The sequence below is a fragment of the Agelaius tricolor genome, unplaced genomic scaffold (genome assembly GCF_023055355.1).
Source record: "Agelaius tricolor isolate 1412-34295 unplaced genomic scaffold, bAgeTri1.0.p SCAF_1, whole genome shotgun sequence".
Classification (NCBI taxonomy): Eukaryota; Metazoa; Chordata; class Aves; order Passeriformes; family Icteridae; genus Agelaius; species Agelaius tricolor.
Genome location: NW_027269261.1, coordinates 61,585,888 through 61,604,648, shown reverse-complemented (window position 1 = coordinate 61,604,648; position 18,761 = coordinate 61,585,888). Strand labels below are relative to the sequence as shown.

General features: G+C 35.8%; 1 protein-coding gene across 2 annotated transcripts in view; it reads left to right on the top strand.

Moving 5' to 3' along the window:
• The window catches only part of LAMA2 (laminin subunit alpha 2), a 335,107-nt gene that overhangs the window by 133,941 nt on the left and 182,405 nt on the right, over positions 1–18,761 (top strand). For both annotated transcript variants that reach the window (XM_071437013.1, XM_071437012.1), the window contains exons 10-12: positions 2,652–2,812; positions 6,282–6,422; positions 7,765–7,938. In XM_071437013.1, coding sequence (XP_071293114.1) covers positions 2,652–2,812; positions 6,282–6,422; positions 7,765–7,938 — 476 coding nt within the window. The remainder of the gene's footprint in view (positions 1–2,651; positions 2,813–6,281; positions 6,423–7,764; positions 7,939–18,761) is intronic.

The window sequence follows — 18,761 nt, the reverse complement described above, 5'->3', positions numbered from 1 at the left end:
TTACAAGAGGCTGTGCTGTGGGGCCTTGATGGTAGCTGTTTGAGAGGAGAATAAATCAGAAATCTGAGAATCAGCTGAGCCAAAGGCATCAAAACCCACGGAGCACATCACTTTGAGATAGTTAGTAACAGAAATTTCATGCACTGAAATTCTGGGTATAATTAGGACAGATCAAGAAGGTGACAGTCAGTATGATGTGCTACAGGAGATCAAAGAGGCTTCAAGGTTAGAGTAGACAGATTGAATTTCACCTCTGTATAGATTAACAGATAATATAATTTAAAACTCCTGTAGGTGGCTGCTTCTTCAGATAGCTAGTTAAAGAAGCCATAAAAAAGAAAAGCACCTCTGGATTTATGCATGAGGGACTGTTTTAAAACTCTCCTCCTGAAGGACAGTCAAATTCAACATTCTTGTAGGAATGAGAAAGCCTCCCTGAAAAACAACTTAATCAAAACAAGGAAATCTATAAAAGGAAAATAAAAATGAACAAACCAAGACTGCTAATGGCAAGCCTAGGGTTTATAGACTGTGTATTAGACATTCAGAGAAGATGCATTTCTCTGGTTGAGAATTATTCAAGCAATGCAATTAAGCTAACAAAAAAAAAAATAAAAGATACGTCTTTTTAAACAACAGAAAGAAACCCACTGAAAATCAGAAGTTATTCCTAACCGAGGATAATAGAAAAGAATATAAATTGTGATAGATTCCAGAAAGTCATGCTCTTAATAATAAATACACATATTTTAAGGAATACTTTTCTAAATAGTTAGATGTTGCTAAGACGTTCTTTTTCAGATAATTCAGAATCAGAGTGCTAGAGATTCAAATGCAGTAGGAGTTAAATATGGTTTAGGTGTAATCAAGATATAAATGGACATCTCAAGAAAGAAAGGGGCAGAGGAGGAAAACTATATTAATTCTTTTTAACAGTGAGTAGAATAGCTCAGGGAATTTCCCACTTGGGAGTCTTCATTCATGGGGACAAGTCAGAAGAACTGCCTCAAACAGAAGTGTCAGATTTAAAGTGAACTGATAAATGCAGAATCAAAATTTTTTAGGCATATAGCATATTTATCCATGGCTTCAGGATGAATTGAGTAGTTGTAAATTGAGTTGCTTGAGGCATTAAAAATAGCTTACGATATTTTTCAAAACAGGTATTAATATTGAATAGACACTGTTTATTCAAAAGAAAGACAGGGTGTTCCAGGAAACTAGAATCAGAAGGTCTGGTTTGTGTTCCATGGAAATCACTAGATCTACAATAAAGGATTTATACCATTTCTGAAATGTGGCAAAAATGGGCAAAAATCAAGACTAGGGGTTTTATGTAAAGGACATCCTGCCTTATGAATCTGTTTGAAGGATTAAATGAATATGTGAACAAAGGCTCATTTGATTAATGTTGTATTTTGATTTTCAAAAGGTTTTGACAAGATCTTTTACCAAAACCCACAAAGGAAAATGTAATGGGATAAGGAGAAAAGGTTCTTTCATGGCTTAGTACTTGGTTAAAAGAATAAATGGACCATTTTCACAGTGATGATCAATATGAACTGTTGAAAATATTCATATTTAACCTGGAGAAGGGATGAGTAGGAAGGTGACAAAGTTAGCAAGTACAAAATCTTTCAGCATAGAAAAATGAAAGAACTGCAAAATGTTCAGAAGGATCTCAAGATAGTGTCTGGGTAGTAAAATAAATGATGAAATTTTGTAGCAATTACAGGAAAAGTAGAACACTGAGAAAAGTAGTTCTACTTGTACAGTGATTACAGCGATTTCTGAATTAAGCACTATCAGTTGTGAAACAGCTCTTGGAATTACCTCGGACTGTGCCTCAGGTCTGTCATCTCTGTTATGTCTCGGCAGTAGTCAAAAACATCAATGGGTCCTTAGGAAATACTACGTTTTTCTAAAAAAACAACAGAAAAAAATCATCAGAAAAACCAATCCAACCAATTTACAGTATGCACACCCTCTTTAAATAATGTATTAGAACTGGAAAAAGTGCAGAGAAGGACAACAGAGATTTTCGTCCATACCAAGCAGTTTCTGTGTAGAGATACTGAGTAGGCTTAGGAGTTTATGGCATATGAATTAAAAATGTCAGGGAGGATATGATAGATGTATATTGAAATCACAGATGGCATGGATAAAGTGAATGGTTACTTTCTCTTTTCTATGATATAATTATTAGATGGCAAGAAATAGAGATTTATCACATATCAATGTTTTCTTTCACACTATACAAGGCTAAATGTGAAATTCCCTGCTGGGGAGCCTTACAGATTCTGAATGTAAAAGCACGTTGAAAGGTCTTCAGATGAATTAATGAAAGAGAAAGTTTTCAGGGACTGTTAGATGCAAAGAAGTAGGGATATGTTTCAATTTTCAAGATTTCTAATATGCAGATTTCTGGAAACTCAGAATTCAAATCACTGTATACTTGCCCTATTCTTACACTGTTCTTACATTCTAGCCTCTCTCAGATGACTCTGAGTTATAGATGGTGGTGTGAACAACAGTAAACACCTCCTTATGTTAAACCTACTAAAAGTGTTGCTTTGAGCACTCTAACACACATATGTGACAATAATAATGGCAAATGAAATACATCTCATGTTTTCTCCCTCTTCCCATAGATTTATTGCCTGGTTTCTGTCACTGCAAGACTGGCTATGCAGGAGAAAGCTGCAATCGATGTGCCTTGGGTTACACAGGATATCCTGAGTGCCTGCCCTGCAACTGCTCCCTTGAGGGCAGTGAAAATGATGACCCCTGCATAGGTCCCTGCATCTGCAAGGTATGGATGTCCAATTCTTCTAAGCCATAGAAAGTCAAGTCCAAGTCTTCTAAGCCATAGCCAGTACTAATGGTACTGAAAAATTGCATTAATGCCCTTTTATTATGCCAGAGTATTCCACTGTTCTACCTGGCTGTGTTAGTATCTATGTTAGCCACTTCTCACAGAACACTTGGTCCTGGTCCTACAAAATCCTACACGGTCTTGTGTCATCCCAGAACTCACTTCAATCAACATATTTGCCTAGGAGCTTTGTATGCTGCCTGTCATACAAGTCCTTAGACATCTGTAATGAAGGGACACTTACAAAGCCTGTGAATCACTTGTCTCAAACCCCATCCTCATCTACTCAAAAACTATATGTTTACAGTATTGTAACTTCTAAAACTAACCTGTAAATGTGATTTCAAAAAGAGAAAATGGAGCGAACTGATGATCTATTAAAAGAAAGTTGTCTTTTAGGAGTTGTCATTCTTTCCTGCCTTGGGATGGTTGCTTAGAAATCTCTAACACGTTTAAAAAAACAAAATCTATCCTTTCTGTAGGATGAATGTCTTAATTTCTGGGAAGAAAATTTAAGAGGGTTTTTCTCTGTGTGCCATTGGATATCTCCCTCAAACTATATCTTGATATTACATTGAAATGAAAAACATTTTTAAGCAGATGCATCCACTTATAAAGTACCTAGCTATCAGAAAGGCTTTATAAATGGTTGTGCTTTCTAAGTCACAGTCTAGTAAGTGACCATGAATATGCCCAAAGGACTGCTCACTGTACTGTTGATCAATTTTTCTGTACTATATTTGTGGGAATTCCCTTCCAAAATTTAGTTAACAGAATTAGTCACAAATGAGAATTTAAAAGTACTTACATGACATGTTAAAATACAGGAATGTACAAAAAACACTATAGTCTCATGCTGCAGACACACACAAAGCTCTGGGTTGACAGCTGAATAGCACTGAAATCTACTCAGAGAATTAACTTTATCCTCACTTTATGTAACAGCCACATGCTCTCTGTCAGAAATAAAATCATCCACATCATATTTCTAATTACTTAGCCATCAAGTCTAGAAGATCATAAGAGGGTGATTTTGCTATGTTCTGGCTTGGAATGGAGCTTTAATGAAGATGTATTATGCTTAATACCAGATAAATACTGCTTAATGATTCTTACGATGTTATTCATATAATGCCAAACTGACCTGTTAGTACACACAGACCAAAATGAATAAATAAAGAATAGAAATAAGTGTTTCTATCCCAGAGAGTTCTCATTATATGCACTTTTCTCTCAGTGTTCGTCTTTTGTCTTCTTTGTACTCCTCCTTTTTAAGTGCTTGTGGGAGAAAAATGATAGCTTTTGTACATAGCTGAGATACAGATACATACACATTTAATTTCACTAGCAATCTTCAAATTCAAATCAAAGCAGAATATGGTCAAAGGGACACTGAAATCATCAGATTAGTTATGCTCCATGTGAAGAATAAAGTGGGTTGTCTGGTTAACAGCAGATCTTAGGAAATGCTTCCCTTCTTTTAATCACATCTTTCAATTACCTATGATGAACTTTAAATTTGTTAAAGATAGTTTTCTTGTAAAGGAAATTGTTGAAAAACAGTCCTGACTGGATAGGCTTTGGAACTTTACGAAGGTATGTGTTCAAAGTTTCCTCTTTGGATAGCTTAATACTGCACTGAAAAGTATTGAGAAATACATGGGGTTGCAGAAACATTGCTTTATTTGCTCAGGGATAGGTTAGATCTCCTTTCCACCTCTGATTTTTATTATATCTATTATTCTCTGAATTTGCTGCCTACTCAGTGGAGTTCTACAGGTTTTACTCACAGATGATATTTGTGACTGCAGAGTGGGCAACTTTGCATTTAAACACATTTGTTTTGCAGCTCTCTTTTTATTTTCTTCTTCCTGCTCTGCACACACTAAACACATCAACACAGTATGAAATTTTGGGACCAGTGTTCATAATTGTAGTTTCTTAAATAAAGGGTGAGAGTATCTGTGTCCAGATGTTGCCCACATTATTATTCACGTGAAGCATGGGTAACCAGTTGATTTTGACATACCCATGGTAGTAATAGGCATTGATTAATCCCAAGATTTCTAGTGAAAATGTGAAAATGCCAGTCTTGAGATTATTGAGATGTTGAAGTTAAATGTAATTATCTTATAACCTTGAGTTTTATTAAAGATGTTTGTGGTTTGTTTAATAGTCTGAATGATATTATTGAAGAGGAGTATAGAGCACAGCAGTAGAGATAGAGCAAAGATACTTTGTTACACATATTTTTACTGTATAATTAGTGGTGAAGACATTAAATTTTCACTGTATCTCCCTTTTTGCAGATCATTGCCACTTTCACTTTCTGCACACTGTTTCTATTTTCTCTTAATTCACGCACGCTGTCCTTTCTCCCCATACATCCCCCTGCTTTGCCCCGTTTTTGCCAGATTTGCTACATCTTAACCAGGAGGCTATCAAATGGCTTTCAGTGAATTTACTTGGGAGCTGTGCATTTTGGGCTATCCTAGACTGTGCAGTATAGGCAGGGTTTTTAGAAGGTGCTCATTCTCTGCTGATGTCAGTACCTGTGCGTTCCACAGAGCTCTGTCTCCAGGGTTAAGGAGACTGTGCATAATACCTCTGAAAGAGGAAGAATTTTCTGAGCTCTGTTGGGGAAAACACTGAATTACTAAGCCAGCACCATATCATAAGCCTCCTGCCACACACTCTGTGTAGAAAACCTAGCTTTAATTTTGCCTATAGGACAAATTGATTTATAGTGTAAGATAGTAGGATTTAATGCACAATGCATGTTTTCTATGAAAAATATAATTACAAAATGCCAAGTTTAAAATAGCTGATATATATTTAGTACCTGTCTTCCTGCAGGGGAGGAGTTTCCAAACCTGACTACATGGCTGGCAAACACATGTAGTTATGGAAAGAACTGCAGCCCATTTACCAGTTGTATTTATCCTGAATTCATCTATTAGTGACAGATCCCTGAAAAACTGATACTCAGAGTGATTAGTACAACTACTGCCACGTACCTGTAGTTTCCATCAGCTGGATGTGCATGGATTTTGTCAGCCTTACCTACATACTATAGTTGTTGAGGTCGTAACATTGTGCCATCCTTCCTTCTCCTCTGAGACTCTCAAGTGTAAAGGAAATAAATTTTATATATATTACCTGAAATTAAATATGTCCATTCATAGAGATGAGACATGACAAATCTTTTATTGTTCAAATTCCATGTCCTACTATTTACATGCAGCCACATAGCACCTTTTACTGTGTAAAGGATTTGCTACTAACATTCGCAAATAAGAAAGTCTTTCCTATAAATGTCTTTAGAGTCCTCCTGAAGAATAAAAAACCAGTGATCTCTGATTCTCATCTATGACATCTGAAGTAATACTCTAATGTACCTTTCCAGGAGCATGTTGAAGGAGAAAACTGTGACCGTTGTAAACCAGGTTTCTTCAATCTTCAGCAAAATAATCCCGAAGGCTGTGAGGAATGTTTCTGCTCTGGGAAAACAAATGTCTGCAGACACTCTCCCTTTACCTACAGAAATGTAAGAAAAATCATATCATACCTGTACATGTCTGTGCTTTGTGTTTTTTGTGTTGTCACTAACCATTGTCACTAGGTTTTTTCTTATTAGAAAATCATGCATGTCTCTTATTTTTCATTTATCTGGAAGAAAATGCTTGTAAGCTTTGTCAGTCTTTGTGAGAAAGTTCTGAAATAGAGCAGTTAGAACAGTGAAAAGCACAAAAGAAGCTATAACAGTATAAATTGAAGCTGTATGCATAAGCACAGTCCTGGAATGTGCATACATAACTACTCCTGAATTAAATGTTCCATATCCATAGGGCAACCTCTTTTCCAGGTAATTATTAAATTTCTAAACCTGAAGTAATTAAGAATTTGGAAACAGTAAATGTACAACACACAGCTTAAGTAAGAAAAAAGAATGCCTTGCAGGGGGCATTTTGAATGCATTTCTTTTGTATGCTGCATTCCTAGGAAAGGATGTGAGAGGGAAATGAACCTGCTGTTCTTATTTATACGATAGAAAAATGTCTTTAGCCTGCAAATATACTCTAAACTGTAAATTAGTTCTCAAAGCTCAGACACTGATGCCACTGAAACGGATGTTTGCTACATATTCATGACTGTAGATTGAGTTTGGGATATATGTTCTAGGTCCACTAGATCTTGATTTTGGCCATATTGTTATGCTGGAAGTCTTCAAGTAATATCATATATGTCTAATTTTCTCATTTACATGCCAGCAGCTGGGAAATTTTCCATTCCATGGCTGAGCTCATTTATTGTTCTGCTTGTATCTGGGCTCCAGAAGCCATCTTTGCACAAACAGTGTGTTCTTCTCTGATGATTAATTTCTAGTTATGGGATTTCAGAAATTCAAGTTCTGGTGCTTTCCAGCACCAAAAAGATATAAAAAGTATATTTGGCCTTCTAAGTTTTTAGAATGGAAAAAGATTATAAATTGTGCTGCCTACAGCAATCAGAAAATGTATATCCATTTGTCAGTTCATTTTATGTACAATCTGTGACTGATACTATTTACTGAAAGCTTTCAAAGTATTTGTAGATATTCTTGCACGTAGGTTTGTATGATGGAATTTCCTTCTTGCTCTGGACCATGAAGCACAGAATGCAAATACTTGCAGTTCTTTCAAACTGAGAAGTTATAATTCCTAGTCATATACCATAGGAAATGTTTGCTGTTTTTACTTTGTGTTTGCCTTGGTTTCTACACTGCTATTAAACTTAATCAGTTTTTTAAAAAATTGAAGAATGCGGGGCTGTTACTATTGAAATGATCAATGTCCTGATTCTTACTGTAATGTGGGTTTTATTTATTCTTTTTTTTTCTATCATTTTAGATAGAAGACATGAATGGTTGGTATCTGACTGACTTACCAGGTCTCATCAGAGTTATCCCCACGCAAAAGAGATTTGATGGGCATCAGCAGCTTAGCATCAGCAATGTGGCTGCACAAAAAGTACTGCCAAAGATTTACTATTGGAGTGCACCCAGTTCTTATTTGGGCAACAAAGTAAGTGCGGGTGGTACTTGCCTAAGCGCTAATTTGATTTATTGGGAAAAAAGGTAAGGCTTTGAAGAGGGGTGGAACTGAGGGAGAGTAAAATTGGTTAGCTATTTGACTGGCAAAATTGCAAGCAGAAAAGAATCACCTGTGTGGAGTATCCTTTTGAGGTAAGAAGGTAGACAAAATTAAGTATCTTTAACCTTGGGCCCTCTTTGGTCTCCTGCTGTCAGGTGTTAAAGTACAGCTAGTTCACAGCATTGGTTTTTGAATGAACTAGCTGGTGTGTGCTTCAGCTTGGCCTCTTCCCACCTTGTACTCTGCTTTGAAAACCAGTTCCCTCATCTGCTTTTCAGAGATGCAGGTTGTGTATCAGATGTTGTGGGGGTGTTTAGTGCTTTTCAGGAAACTTGTGTGTGGGGAGCTCTCTGCCCTGGAACTCAGAAAATGCTGTTGTGAACTTTGTGACAATTTTGATGTGTGTATTTAAATCTGCGTGTATCTAAGTGTGCATGTGCACACATATTCACACCCCACCAGTTAATACCAAATCCAAAATACTTTCATGAAAATCTCATTTTTTTCCCAGAGAGTAGAGTTGAAGACTGAATGAGTCTTAAATGTGAAGAAAGCTTAACAGCTTTCCATTTCCTGTAACCCTGATTATGTTAAAACTTATCAGAAATGCTAACAGTGATGTATTTGAGCACATTTTCCTCTGTAGTCTCTTCAGGCTAGTCAACCTCTTATTTATTTATTTATTTCTTCCTGTTGGCTGAAAATCAACATGACAGAAGGTAAGTGAGCAAATTGAAACTAAATATCATCATTCCGAAGAATTGGGCATCCTTTTCATGGCCTATAAATTGTTAAAGAGAGTCAGGCTCACTTAGCTGGGCAAGAGGGAGTTTCTTCTATAATATTGCATGTCTGGTGAACTTATCCTGAAATGTGAACTGATACTTTTCCTTACAGAATTCCGTCTTGCTTTTAGCCAGTGAGCGAAATAATGGTAGGAATATGCACACATTATTTGAATGTGGAAGATATTTTTTCAGTGTAATTTGGAGGTCCTTTGTGGTTACTGTCAGATATCACTGTATGAATGAAGCAATTTGCCTTAATAACTGAATCATATAAATTTTTGATACTACAATAACAGTGAAAGCACGCAAATTACCACAGTGCATCTTAACTGTCATGTTGCATCACGTAAACTATAGTTGTAATGACATGCCTAGGCCAGATGATTTATTCTATGGAAAGGGAAATGGAAATAGACTATTGAGAGTCCTTATTTGTAAACTCAATAAAACATTTCTCTAAATAGCTGAAACTGAATAAAACCAAATAGCTGAATCTAGATAAAAACATCCTTTCTTGAGAATAACTGCTAGCTGTAGAATAATTGGTATGTCAAAGCATACAAAATCTTTAAAAATTTTTGTCTTAAGAAACATAGAAAAAAAAACTTAGGAAATCTTTTATCAAGATGTACACTTCTATTGTCATTTATAAATCTTATGTCACAGAAAGCTGCCTCTCCTTTATATCGCTAAAATTATTGCTCTTAAATAATATTTCCCAAAATAAAATTGCATAAAGAGAGGTAGTATTGATCCTGCATTTCCTAGTTTTCAAATATAGCTCAAAAAACTTAAATCAAATAATTCTTTTATTATGAAGTTGGCATGTCCTGTGTATGCCTCCACAGTGTTGATTGACATATGTGTGCTATCTGATTGTTTTACATCCACCTCCAGCTGCCTCTTTGGAAGGAAGAAACCATTATAAATAGGATGCCCCTGTGCAGCCTTCAGCTTTTTCTTTTTCATCTGAATCTGGGTGACACTACCCTATGTGATACTGGTCTTTGACAGTGTCTCATAGGAGACATTCTAAATAACAAGAGACTGTAGATGGTACAGGATTCTTGTTTATGTCAGAGTGGGAGAAAAACATCAGCAAATTAATTTAACATTACCATGCCCTTTTAGACTTGTAAATATATATGCTGCTACCAGAACTTAAACTTCTTTGTATAAATTCAAGTAACATTTTAAAAACCCATATAATATGCATTTGAACTGAGAAATTGAACAATGTTTTTGATGCAGAATACATTTGGGAGTAATCTGGAGGAATTTAATTTCTAGAAATAAAATATCTAGTGGATAATTTGAGAGAACAGATTTAAAATGGTTAGTATTAAGGTTTTAGTAGGTATCATGAAGCAGTTTATATTTCTTGCCTGCCTACCTTCCCATAGCCTACTGATCTAAGGATTGCAGCAATCATGAGGACTTGTGCTGTGTTAGACCTTCTAGAATCTGAAAAATTGCATTATTTTAGAAACTCTAATTACATTTTAGGTATTTGAAAACCTCATTTTCTTTTAGTTAGCAGTTTCTTAAACTGTTTTGACAATAGATCTATAAGTTTCTTTTAAACATGTGTCCATGCTAAAATATTTTATTAATTTGTCTGAAAGTGTTATGAGTTATAGTATGATAATGTTTGATCGGAGCACTGAAAAGAAAGCATAAAATAAATTAAAAGTTACATACCCAACTCAGCAGGATAATGTGAAACACTTGTTTCTTTAAAATCAGTGCAGAAGGGTTAGGTGTGTGCAGTATTTTGGAAGTCTAACATTATGTATACACTCTTCTTTGATGCCTCATCAAAAAGCAATTTGATAATTTGTATGATGAGTAGAAGCTCCTTATAATTAGACAAAAGTAAACATGATATTCAACATATCTAAACATATGACACCTGTTCCCACCCCTCCATGACACAAACATGAGAGGTGGCTGAGGCCACTTGAAATTCCATGAGGAAACTTCCATCTTTGGGTACATGTTTTTTGTTTGGTTTTTTTTTTTTTTTTGTATCTGCAAGTTTTATCTTCCTTTCTCTGCCAAGGGCGAGCTTTAATGTGAGGGTTGAGATTTACCTTGCCTTTTTCAGATGATTAGGGCATTGCCTTTGGTCAGCAGTTGCAGGTTAGTTCAGTCCTTAGGTGGAGTTCGTCTTAGAATTCAAACCTCTGGACATTGTTAGGTCTCAACGCACAGCAAGTAATACATCCCCTCCCACTCTGCCATCTGGGTTTTGAGCAGACACTAATGCTGCCATTACTCAAACTGCAAACAACATGATGGAAACCCTGAACCACTTTTTTTCCAAACCACTGTATGCATACTGACAGACTTGGATTGAGACATTTCTTGAATTCACCCCTATTTTTCAGGAATCATTTAAATTAGTTGTACAGCATGATCCCATTCACTGTAAGTAAGGTTAATATAAGCTGATCCTTCATGAGGTCAGAGCATGTTGAAAATTGAAGCAAAAATATTTGAACGTTTAGCTTTGTTATCTCTTGGAAAAGTTCTTGCAGATCATGTTTGTCAACTCCATAGACCTAAAGCAGCCATATGATAGATATTCTTTCTCTGATTTCTAGTTAAAACCAAGACAGCTGCTGAAAGTTTTGTGTAGAGTCTGTGCATAGAGAACAGGAAGGGGACTTTTTGACCCTGTCCCTTCATTTATTTTCTTCTTATTTTATAATTATCTATTTGCTAATAACCTATTTTCTGACTTCACTAAGTCATTGTTTTGTTGAGTCCAGAAATGAAGACACTGTAATGAGCCTGTAGTCAATTCATGCAAATTTAAAAAATCTGTCAGCCTTTTTAAAGTACTTCAATGGTGGAAAACTAGATTGGGGTAGAATGAGCAGTTTGTTTTGTGACATATTATCTATTACAGACTGCCTAGAATACCTCATAGGATTAAAAATTGAATTATAAAATAATAATAAACTAGGTCCTCATAGCTTTTATGTTTATTTCCTTCCATTTGTTTTCATTTCTTGGGCAATTCTGATACAAAAGGCGGAATAATGCAAGCAAATTGCAGTCTATGGCTCCCAGGGGGGAGGGGATGGAGTTGAGACCCAAAACATGAAGAATCGTAAATAATACAATAATCAGCTGGAACTGAAATGCTGGGATCAATTGCCCTGAATTATGAATGCAACTAAGCCCAGAAAGCTTCATCTAGTATTGTCATCGTTTCAGATCTCAAGATTTTCTTGTTCATAGGACATGATGCAGTTAAAAAGACCCACAACTCCCTTACTTTTAGTGCCTGCCTCAAAAAGGAAAGCAATCTAACATAATACTTGCTGGTTTAAATGGATGAAATACAAGTTAAAATGTAGTTGGAAGCTACTATTTTTACCATCAGTCGGTTTTGAAATTATTTGGCCTAGTGAAAGTAATCTAGCCTAGAGAATTCCAACACTCAGCTGTGTCAAATTCAGCCAATAGGCTGATTTTTTTAAGCATGTGTCTGTATTGCTTTTATTGTCAGGGAAGCAAAATAGTGCAGCATAGGTGGGCTGGTGGGATCTTTGTGCACCTTTCTATGAAAACCCATTATTTCAGGTTGTATGGACAGTTTAGGCCACCAGTAGAAGATTTTGTTCCCTGATGAATATGGGTTGTCCAAATTTAAGCAGGTCACCCTTTAGTGATCTACTGGTAGTGTGTGAAGTATCTGCTCACTGTGTGATGATAAGGCCAGTATTTCATGATGAATTTGCCTTTTTTATACCCACTGCACATGAAAGTGTTGGCACCAGATTTGAATGTGTAGCAAAGCACTTCTCCAAGCTTGCCATAGTAAATTTGGAACAGAGTAGGGAATAATGTGATCCTCAAGTGTAAGGCATAACAACCAAAACCAGTTCTGTAGGGACATCTAATGATTCCTAATATATTGGAAGTATGAGTAGGATGAAGTAGTTGGGTTATATGCATGTTACCCATATCTATAAAAGAAACAGTAATAGGCATCAGCAGTACGTAGTATGCAAGAAATGTCCTTCAACACTCCTGAATATTCAGAGTTGCTGCAAATGTCAGATTTTTTTAAGTAGTCAATAGCCAGCTCGTGGCAGAAAATTAAAGCGATTCAGTTAAACCTAAATTTAAAATAAATTTTGTAAATTCAGCACTTCAGTATCTTTTGTCTTTCATATTGGAATGCATTCTTCTAAGAAAAAGATGGTTTATTTTATTGGTGTTTTTCTTTTTATAACAAGTAACATTAAACTGATCTAAATAATTCTGTTTTATTTTAAATCACAATCTAAACTGATCTGACTGAAACCAAGTCACCATGGTAATCAGATTCATTCAACAGTATGATGTTGTCTTCAATTCATACAAATGTGCCATTTATTTTATTAGCACTTATTTCAATATAGCTTCTAAAAATTGAGATAATAGGCACAGTCAGATATGGAAAAGATGAGACAAACAGAGCAGACATCCAAGGAAAGAACAAAACATTTTAAGGATTTCAACCACACCTGATGCTTTCTTTAAGTTTACTTGATTTGTATTTCATTATTTGATTTCGAGCCTTTGTTTTTATTGAAATATTCTTTCAGTTTGGCAGCATGAAATGGCCAGGGGTAGGTAGGTCTCTGCATTCTTTCACAGCTGTGGCTTGCCAAATTTGGCTTGATCCCCAGTAAAAAGTGCAACAGTATTAGTACTGTCCTACTTGGGGCTCAGCTACCCATGACTGTAAAGAACTACCAAGAAATAAGTAAATTTTGCACACTTTGTTCCTCGTTAATGCTTTTAATTATGCTTGGGTAGCCTGTTGGGACAGTTCAAGTGCAGCCATTATTGTGATTACAAGGAAACTAAGGATGCCCAGTAGACTGTTACAACCTCTTTGAGCCTTGGAAATGGGTTGAAACAGGGCTCAGACTCTGCCTAGCTGAGAACACTGACTGCAGTATTTCACATATCCCATGTTACATTTAATTTCTTGGTGCTAAAATCATCTTACACTATCCTAGATAAAAGAGGAAATTTACTGTTGGTGAAATTATTTCATAAATCTCAAGTGTCTTTGTGTTACCTGCTTGCCCAAGTCTGCCTTGAAGGCAAGGGTTTCAATCAATAGAGGCAGTTGAAAAATGGAGAAACAAGCAGAAAATAAAGCAGTTTCACAGAAGAAGGGAAGTGAATGCTAGAGAGAGAACACTGAGGGGTGATAGGAAATAATTAAAAGGAAGTAAATTGGTGGAATATGCTTTCCAGCTTGCAAAGTTTTACTCTCTGATTTCTTTGATCCCACATACTAAAATAATGAAGGATCTGAAGAAGCAGAAGAAAAACAAAAAAGGCTTTGACTTGGGAAGAATTTATATATCTGGAGGTTTGTACTGAGGGCTTATCACCATGCAAAGATATATGGTGATGATTCCCAAGCTAGAGATAGCTAAATTAAATAGTGGTTACCACTGCAAAGGAAAACTGAAATTTATGAAAGGGAGGATACATTGGGATTTTGCTCTTCTTATATTTCATTCCTCTTATATACATTCCTCTGCATGCTAAATACTTCATCAGTAAATAAGTGTTTGCTTTGAAAACTATATTTAGAGTTCCTTGCTCATCACAGGGTACCTGTAAGTAAAGTGTTTAATCAAGTTTTACTCACTTAGATTAATCAGAGAGAATTTATAGTCCAAACATCTAGTTCATATTGGGTTACACAGGATGTGATGAAGGAATTTATGCCCATCACCAAAAGGGTATACTTGAGAACTACTGAAAAGTCATCCTCAAAATATTGAGAGCCGTAAAGAGTTAGTTTTATGTTTAGTTTCCAGATTTCCCTTTATGAATAAATAAACTGCAATTTCTGTTTGATTTACCTGTCCCCCATAATTTACTTCAAATTTAAATGATTTACAAATTCTTGAAATAGAATGTAATTGAAATTGTTGAGTTTATATAACGCATTAGTAGCACTGCATGATGCCGCTGAGCTTTAGTTTTGTAATTTTGTGGTGTTCCATTTTGCTTTCCATATCAAAAAGGCAGTATGCAGCAGGGCAGAAATACTGAGAATTTCTGATAGTGCATAAGGGAAACAGCCTTTAGCACAAACCATTTGTTGTATTTTCAATCTGTGCTATATTGTTTTTGAAGTTTGATGCACTCAGTAGCATCTGACAATCTCAAGATTGTCCTTACATGCAGCTTCTCTACAAGATAGATAAATTCTGTTGTTTCTATTTTACATATAGGATAGAATAGAATAGCCTTGCTATTGTACGTCGGCCCTTAGAAACTGTTTTGGTGCCTGAACTGGACTGACACACTACCTTGTGTCATTATGAAGTTTTAAAACTTCACCGGTGGCACCGGTGCCCAAATCCAAGTGCTAATCGCCCGTATCCTCATGCAATTAGGAAGTCTGTGTGTGTGGATTTATGAGACTCATATTTTATTGTATGGGTGTTATGGGAATTTTTAATCATTTCACAGATCTGGGAGACCCAATCCAACTAACTTGGTAAATAGCATTTTACATCTATTGTCATTAACAAAAAGGTTGTGTGTTTGTAAAACAAAATATTGGCAGGAGTCACTGATTTTTCAAACACAAAGCAGCATTACTAACAAGAGTACAGAAGATGCAAAGGTGGTATAAATGGTTGAAAATCATACAAATTCAATTAAGACATCATTAGTGAAAGAAAATCCAAACTGATATTCAAAGTGTAGACAAAGTAATGCTTTTTTAATATATTTTGTGTTAGTTTATGGGAAGCAGTACTCATTATGGCTGTGATAAGCAGCCAAGGACTTGAATAATGAAATGATAACCAGACCTGACAAATAAGTAGCACAGTAGTGATCAGAAGCTTGAATTATTTACTTAGTTTTAACTTGTGTTTTAATGGAGTCATCATTCTAAGCACATTAATACTGAGTATCATGCCTTGATCTAATACCTGAACAGAGTATGAAGCATCCTTTAAATCCTGTACATCCTGTGTCTCATGTACACTATCCCATGTCTCATCTACCCTGACTACTCTGAATGGACTCATGCTGATTTGTGAAATCTCTAGAAAGCAAAATGAGATCCATTACTTAACATTCCTAGTAAGTTTGCATACTGTAAGATGATCTTTAATAGAAGAGAATAATGGAAGAAGTGATTTTATTTTCCAGAGAGAAACCCTAGCTTTATACAATATATTTCTTTAGAAAGTGAGAATTTTAAATACTCCGTAAGTTTTTAGAAATGTGGATTACCATAACTGTAGAATGAATTTGTATTTGTCTTCTTGCACCCAAGATACAAAAGGGCTAAGACCTCAATATTTGGCATATGGAAGGGATAATCATGTGCTAGATCCTTAAGCTGAACTGCAGTGAACTATTAAACAAGTGGTTTGCTGGATGATGGAATATTACCTGCAAAGCAGCGCTCCTCTCCTAGAGGCACATCCGGAGCTAACTCAGTTGAGCCAATTAGGCTGACTGTCTCTTCAATGTGTTGTGACCTATCAATGGTAATAGCTTATTGTGATGATAAATGAACCCATCTCTCAAACTGAAGCCTGAGTACACACTTCAGCAGTTTCCCTGAATCATAGGGCCATTACCTATCAACTTCAGATTGACAGGAGTGGCGGCAGCAAGAGCAAATGGCATGCATGAGTAGAGACAGATGATTGTTTTACCCAAATGAATGGATTTGGACTTATTTTTGGTGAGGTTGTTTTGTGGGGTTTTTTTGTGAGCCTGCCTTAACATTCCATATTTTGCTAGAATGTTTCTGACAATACCTGCAGTACCACCCCTGTCTCCTGAGATGGCTGGATGAATTTGTGATTGGTATCTACATTCCTTTTCAGTTTCACAGGCACTCTCTGTTGTGATACAGGTTAATGCTTTTTTTTTTTTTTTTCTGATTGTAGAGAGTGACGTATGTTTGGCCCTCTTAGCTCTATCACTTTATTTTCCAGAGCTAACTTCCTCAGAAAAATGGGCAAGATGGAAGAACTGTAACATTATTTATATTTTTCATTATTTTATTACAAGTTCTTGAAGCTGTAAGTATTAAATATCATTAAACACCTGACACTTCTGGATCAATTCCTTGGCTATTTAATTCATTTTAGAGACAGGAAAATTTTTCACAGTGAAGGCAGTCGTTTTAAAAATTTCTGTGTCAGTTTTCTTCTAGGCTTTTTTTTTGTTATGTTGAGGATTTCAAGTGTGCTTTATTAATTAAAAATAAAAGTGCCAGAGATACATCCCTTCAGTTTGACTTCTTAAAAGCTTATTTTGGTTATGACTCAGTTTTTAAAATGAAATTGCAGAAGAGAAATGGCTGTATATATTCCTGAACCACATCTCAGTTATCTGTAGGATAGCTCCAGTGTGCTCTGAAGGTGTGACCTGGAGAGAGCAGTCCTTTTAAAAAGACTTTAGGCTGTGCAAAATAGCAAATTAGCCAAATTAGCCAGTCAGTACAGCAATCCTCTCCATGGCCATGCATCTCTTCCTACCAGAAGGTTTCCTGGCATGTGTCCTGGTGAGCTCTCCCTCACTGCAGCACATATTTGACCATGCAGTTACTAAGGCAAAACTTCACATTTGCTTTGCTGTGAGCTAGGTACCTTGTTTGCAGAAATATTAATGGATATAAATACAGGGAATAGTAATCCGTAGTTTTCCATGAATATTGTATCTTCTGTGCTCCAGAAAAACCACAACACAGTACTTCATTTACTTTGAAGTTATTTGAAGCTTAGATGATCAAAGTCTGTCATATTAGAGAAGAACTTTTTCTTCTTACATACTTTAAATTAAATGCAACAATGCAGAGCTGTACACATATCTAGTAATTGTAAATGTTTGCCAAGTTAAAAAAAAACAGATGGAAAAGTTAAAAAAGTGAAATGAAAAAGGAAATAATAGATCAGTATTCTGTTCTTATTAGGTATGGAAAGATTTCCTAGCTTAATAAACCTAAGCAGTCTAAAGTAATAAAACCGGTGGACCAAAGCTGCATTTTCTAACTTAGAAAGTAGGTTTGTAACTACAGATGCCTTTGAAGATAATCAAATAAATAGATACATTGTTTGGTCAGCTGTGTCTTATTACTTTAATGTGTGAGCTAATTATGTTTAGCCTGCTGTGATGAAAAGCTCTTTTTCAGAGAGAACTTTCTACAGTTTTTTGCCGATTTTCAGCTTTGGTGCTATGAGGGCCAGTGAATTTTTCCTCTCTTTCACAGGTGATGTATTAGCTCAGTGTGTTAGGTAGATGCACAAAATCCAGTTTTGTCACTGTTCTGTGTCTTTTGTTTTATATCAAATAGGTGATAAGTATACCTATACATTTGAATAAAAATCACTTTATACATACATCTCATGTGTTGAACAGAAATGTGAATGTGTAGCACGAAGGATGAAAGAGAATAAAAACTGCCACATGAGATGAAAAATTACAGAAAATTAAATAGAGGAATGATCAGGGCAACTTTTTTCAAAAAGCTGTCAAGCTTTTATGTTAGAGCTAGCTGGCAATGGTTCGCTTCTTTGGCTTTTTTCAGTAAACATTCTCAAATTTTCTATTTGAAACATCACAGAGAGATACTTTGTTTCTGAATTTGGAAAGTGCGATCCTCTTTGGCTTTATTGGAGTTGGCTGAGTAACTGCAGTGTGCCTTTGAGGAAATGTCACTGCAATTTTCTTCCTTTGTTTCTGAAAAGACACTTGCAGTAGTGGAAAAATCCTAACATTTGGTAACAAATTGGAGTTGTTTATCCTGGAGAAAAAGCTCAAGGGGACCTTACTACACTCTATAACCTTAAAGGAGGATATAAACAGATGGCCATGGGTCTTTTCTCTCAGGTAACACATGACAGGACAAGAGGAAAGAGCATCAAGTTGTGCCAGAAGAGGTGTAGATTAGAGATTTGGAAA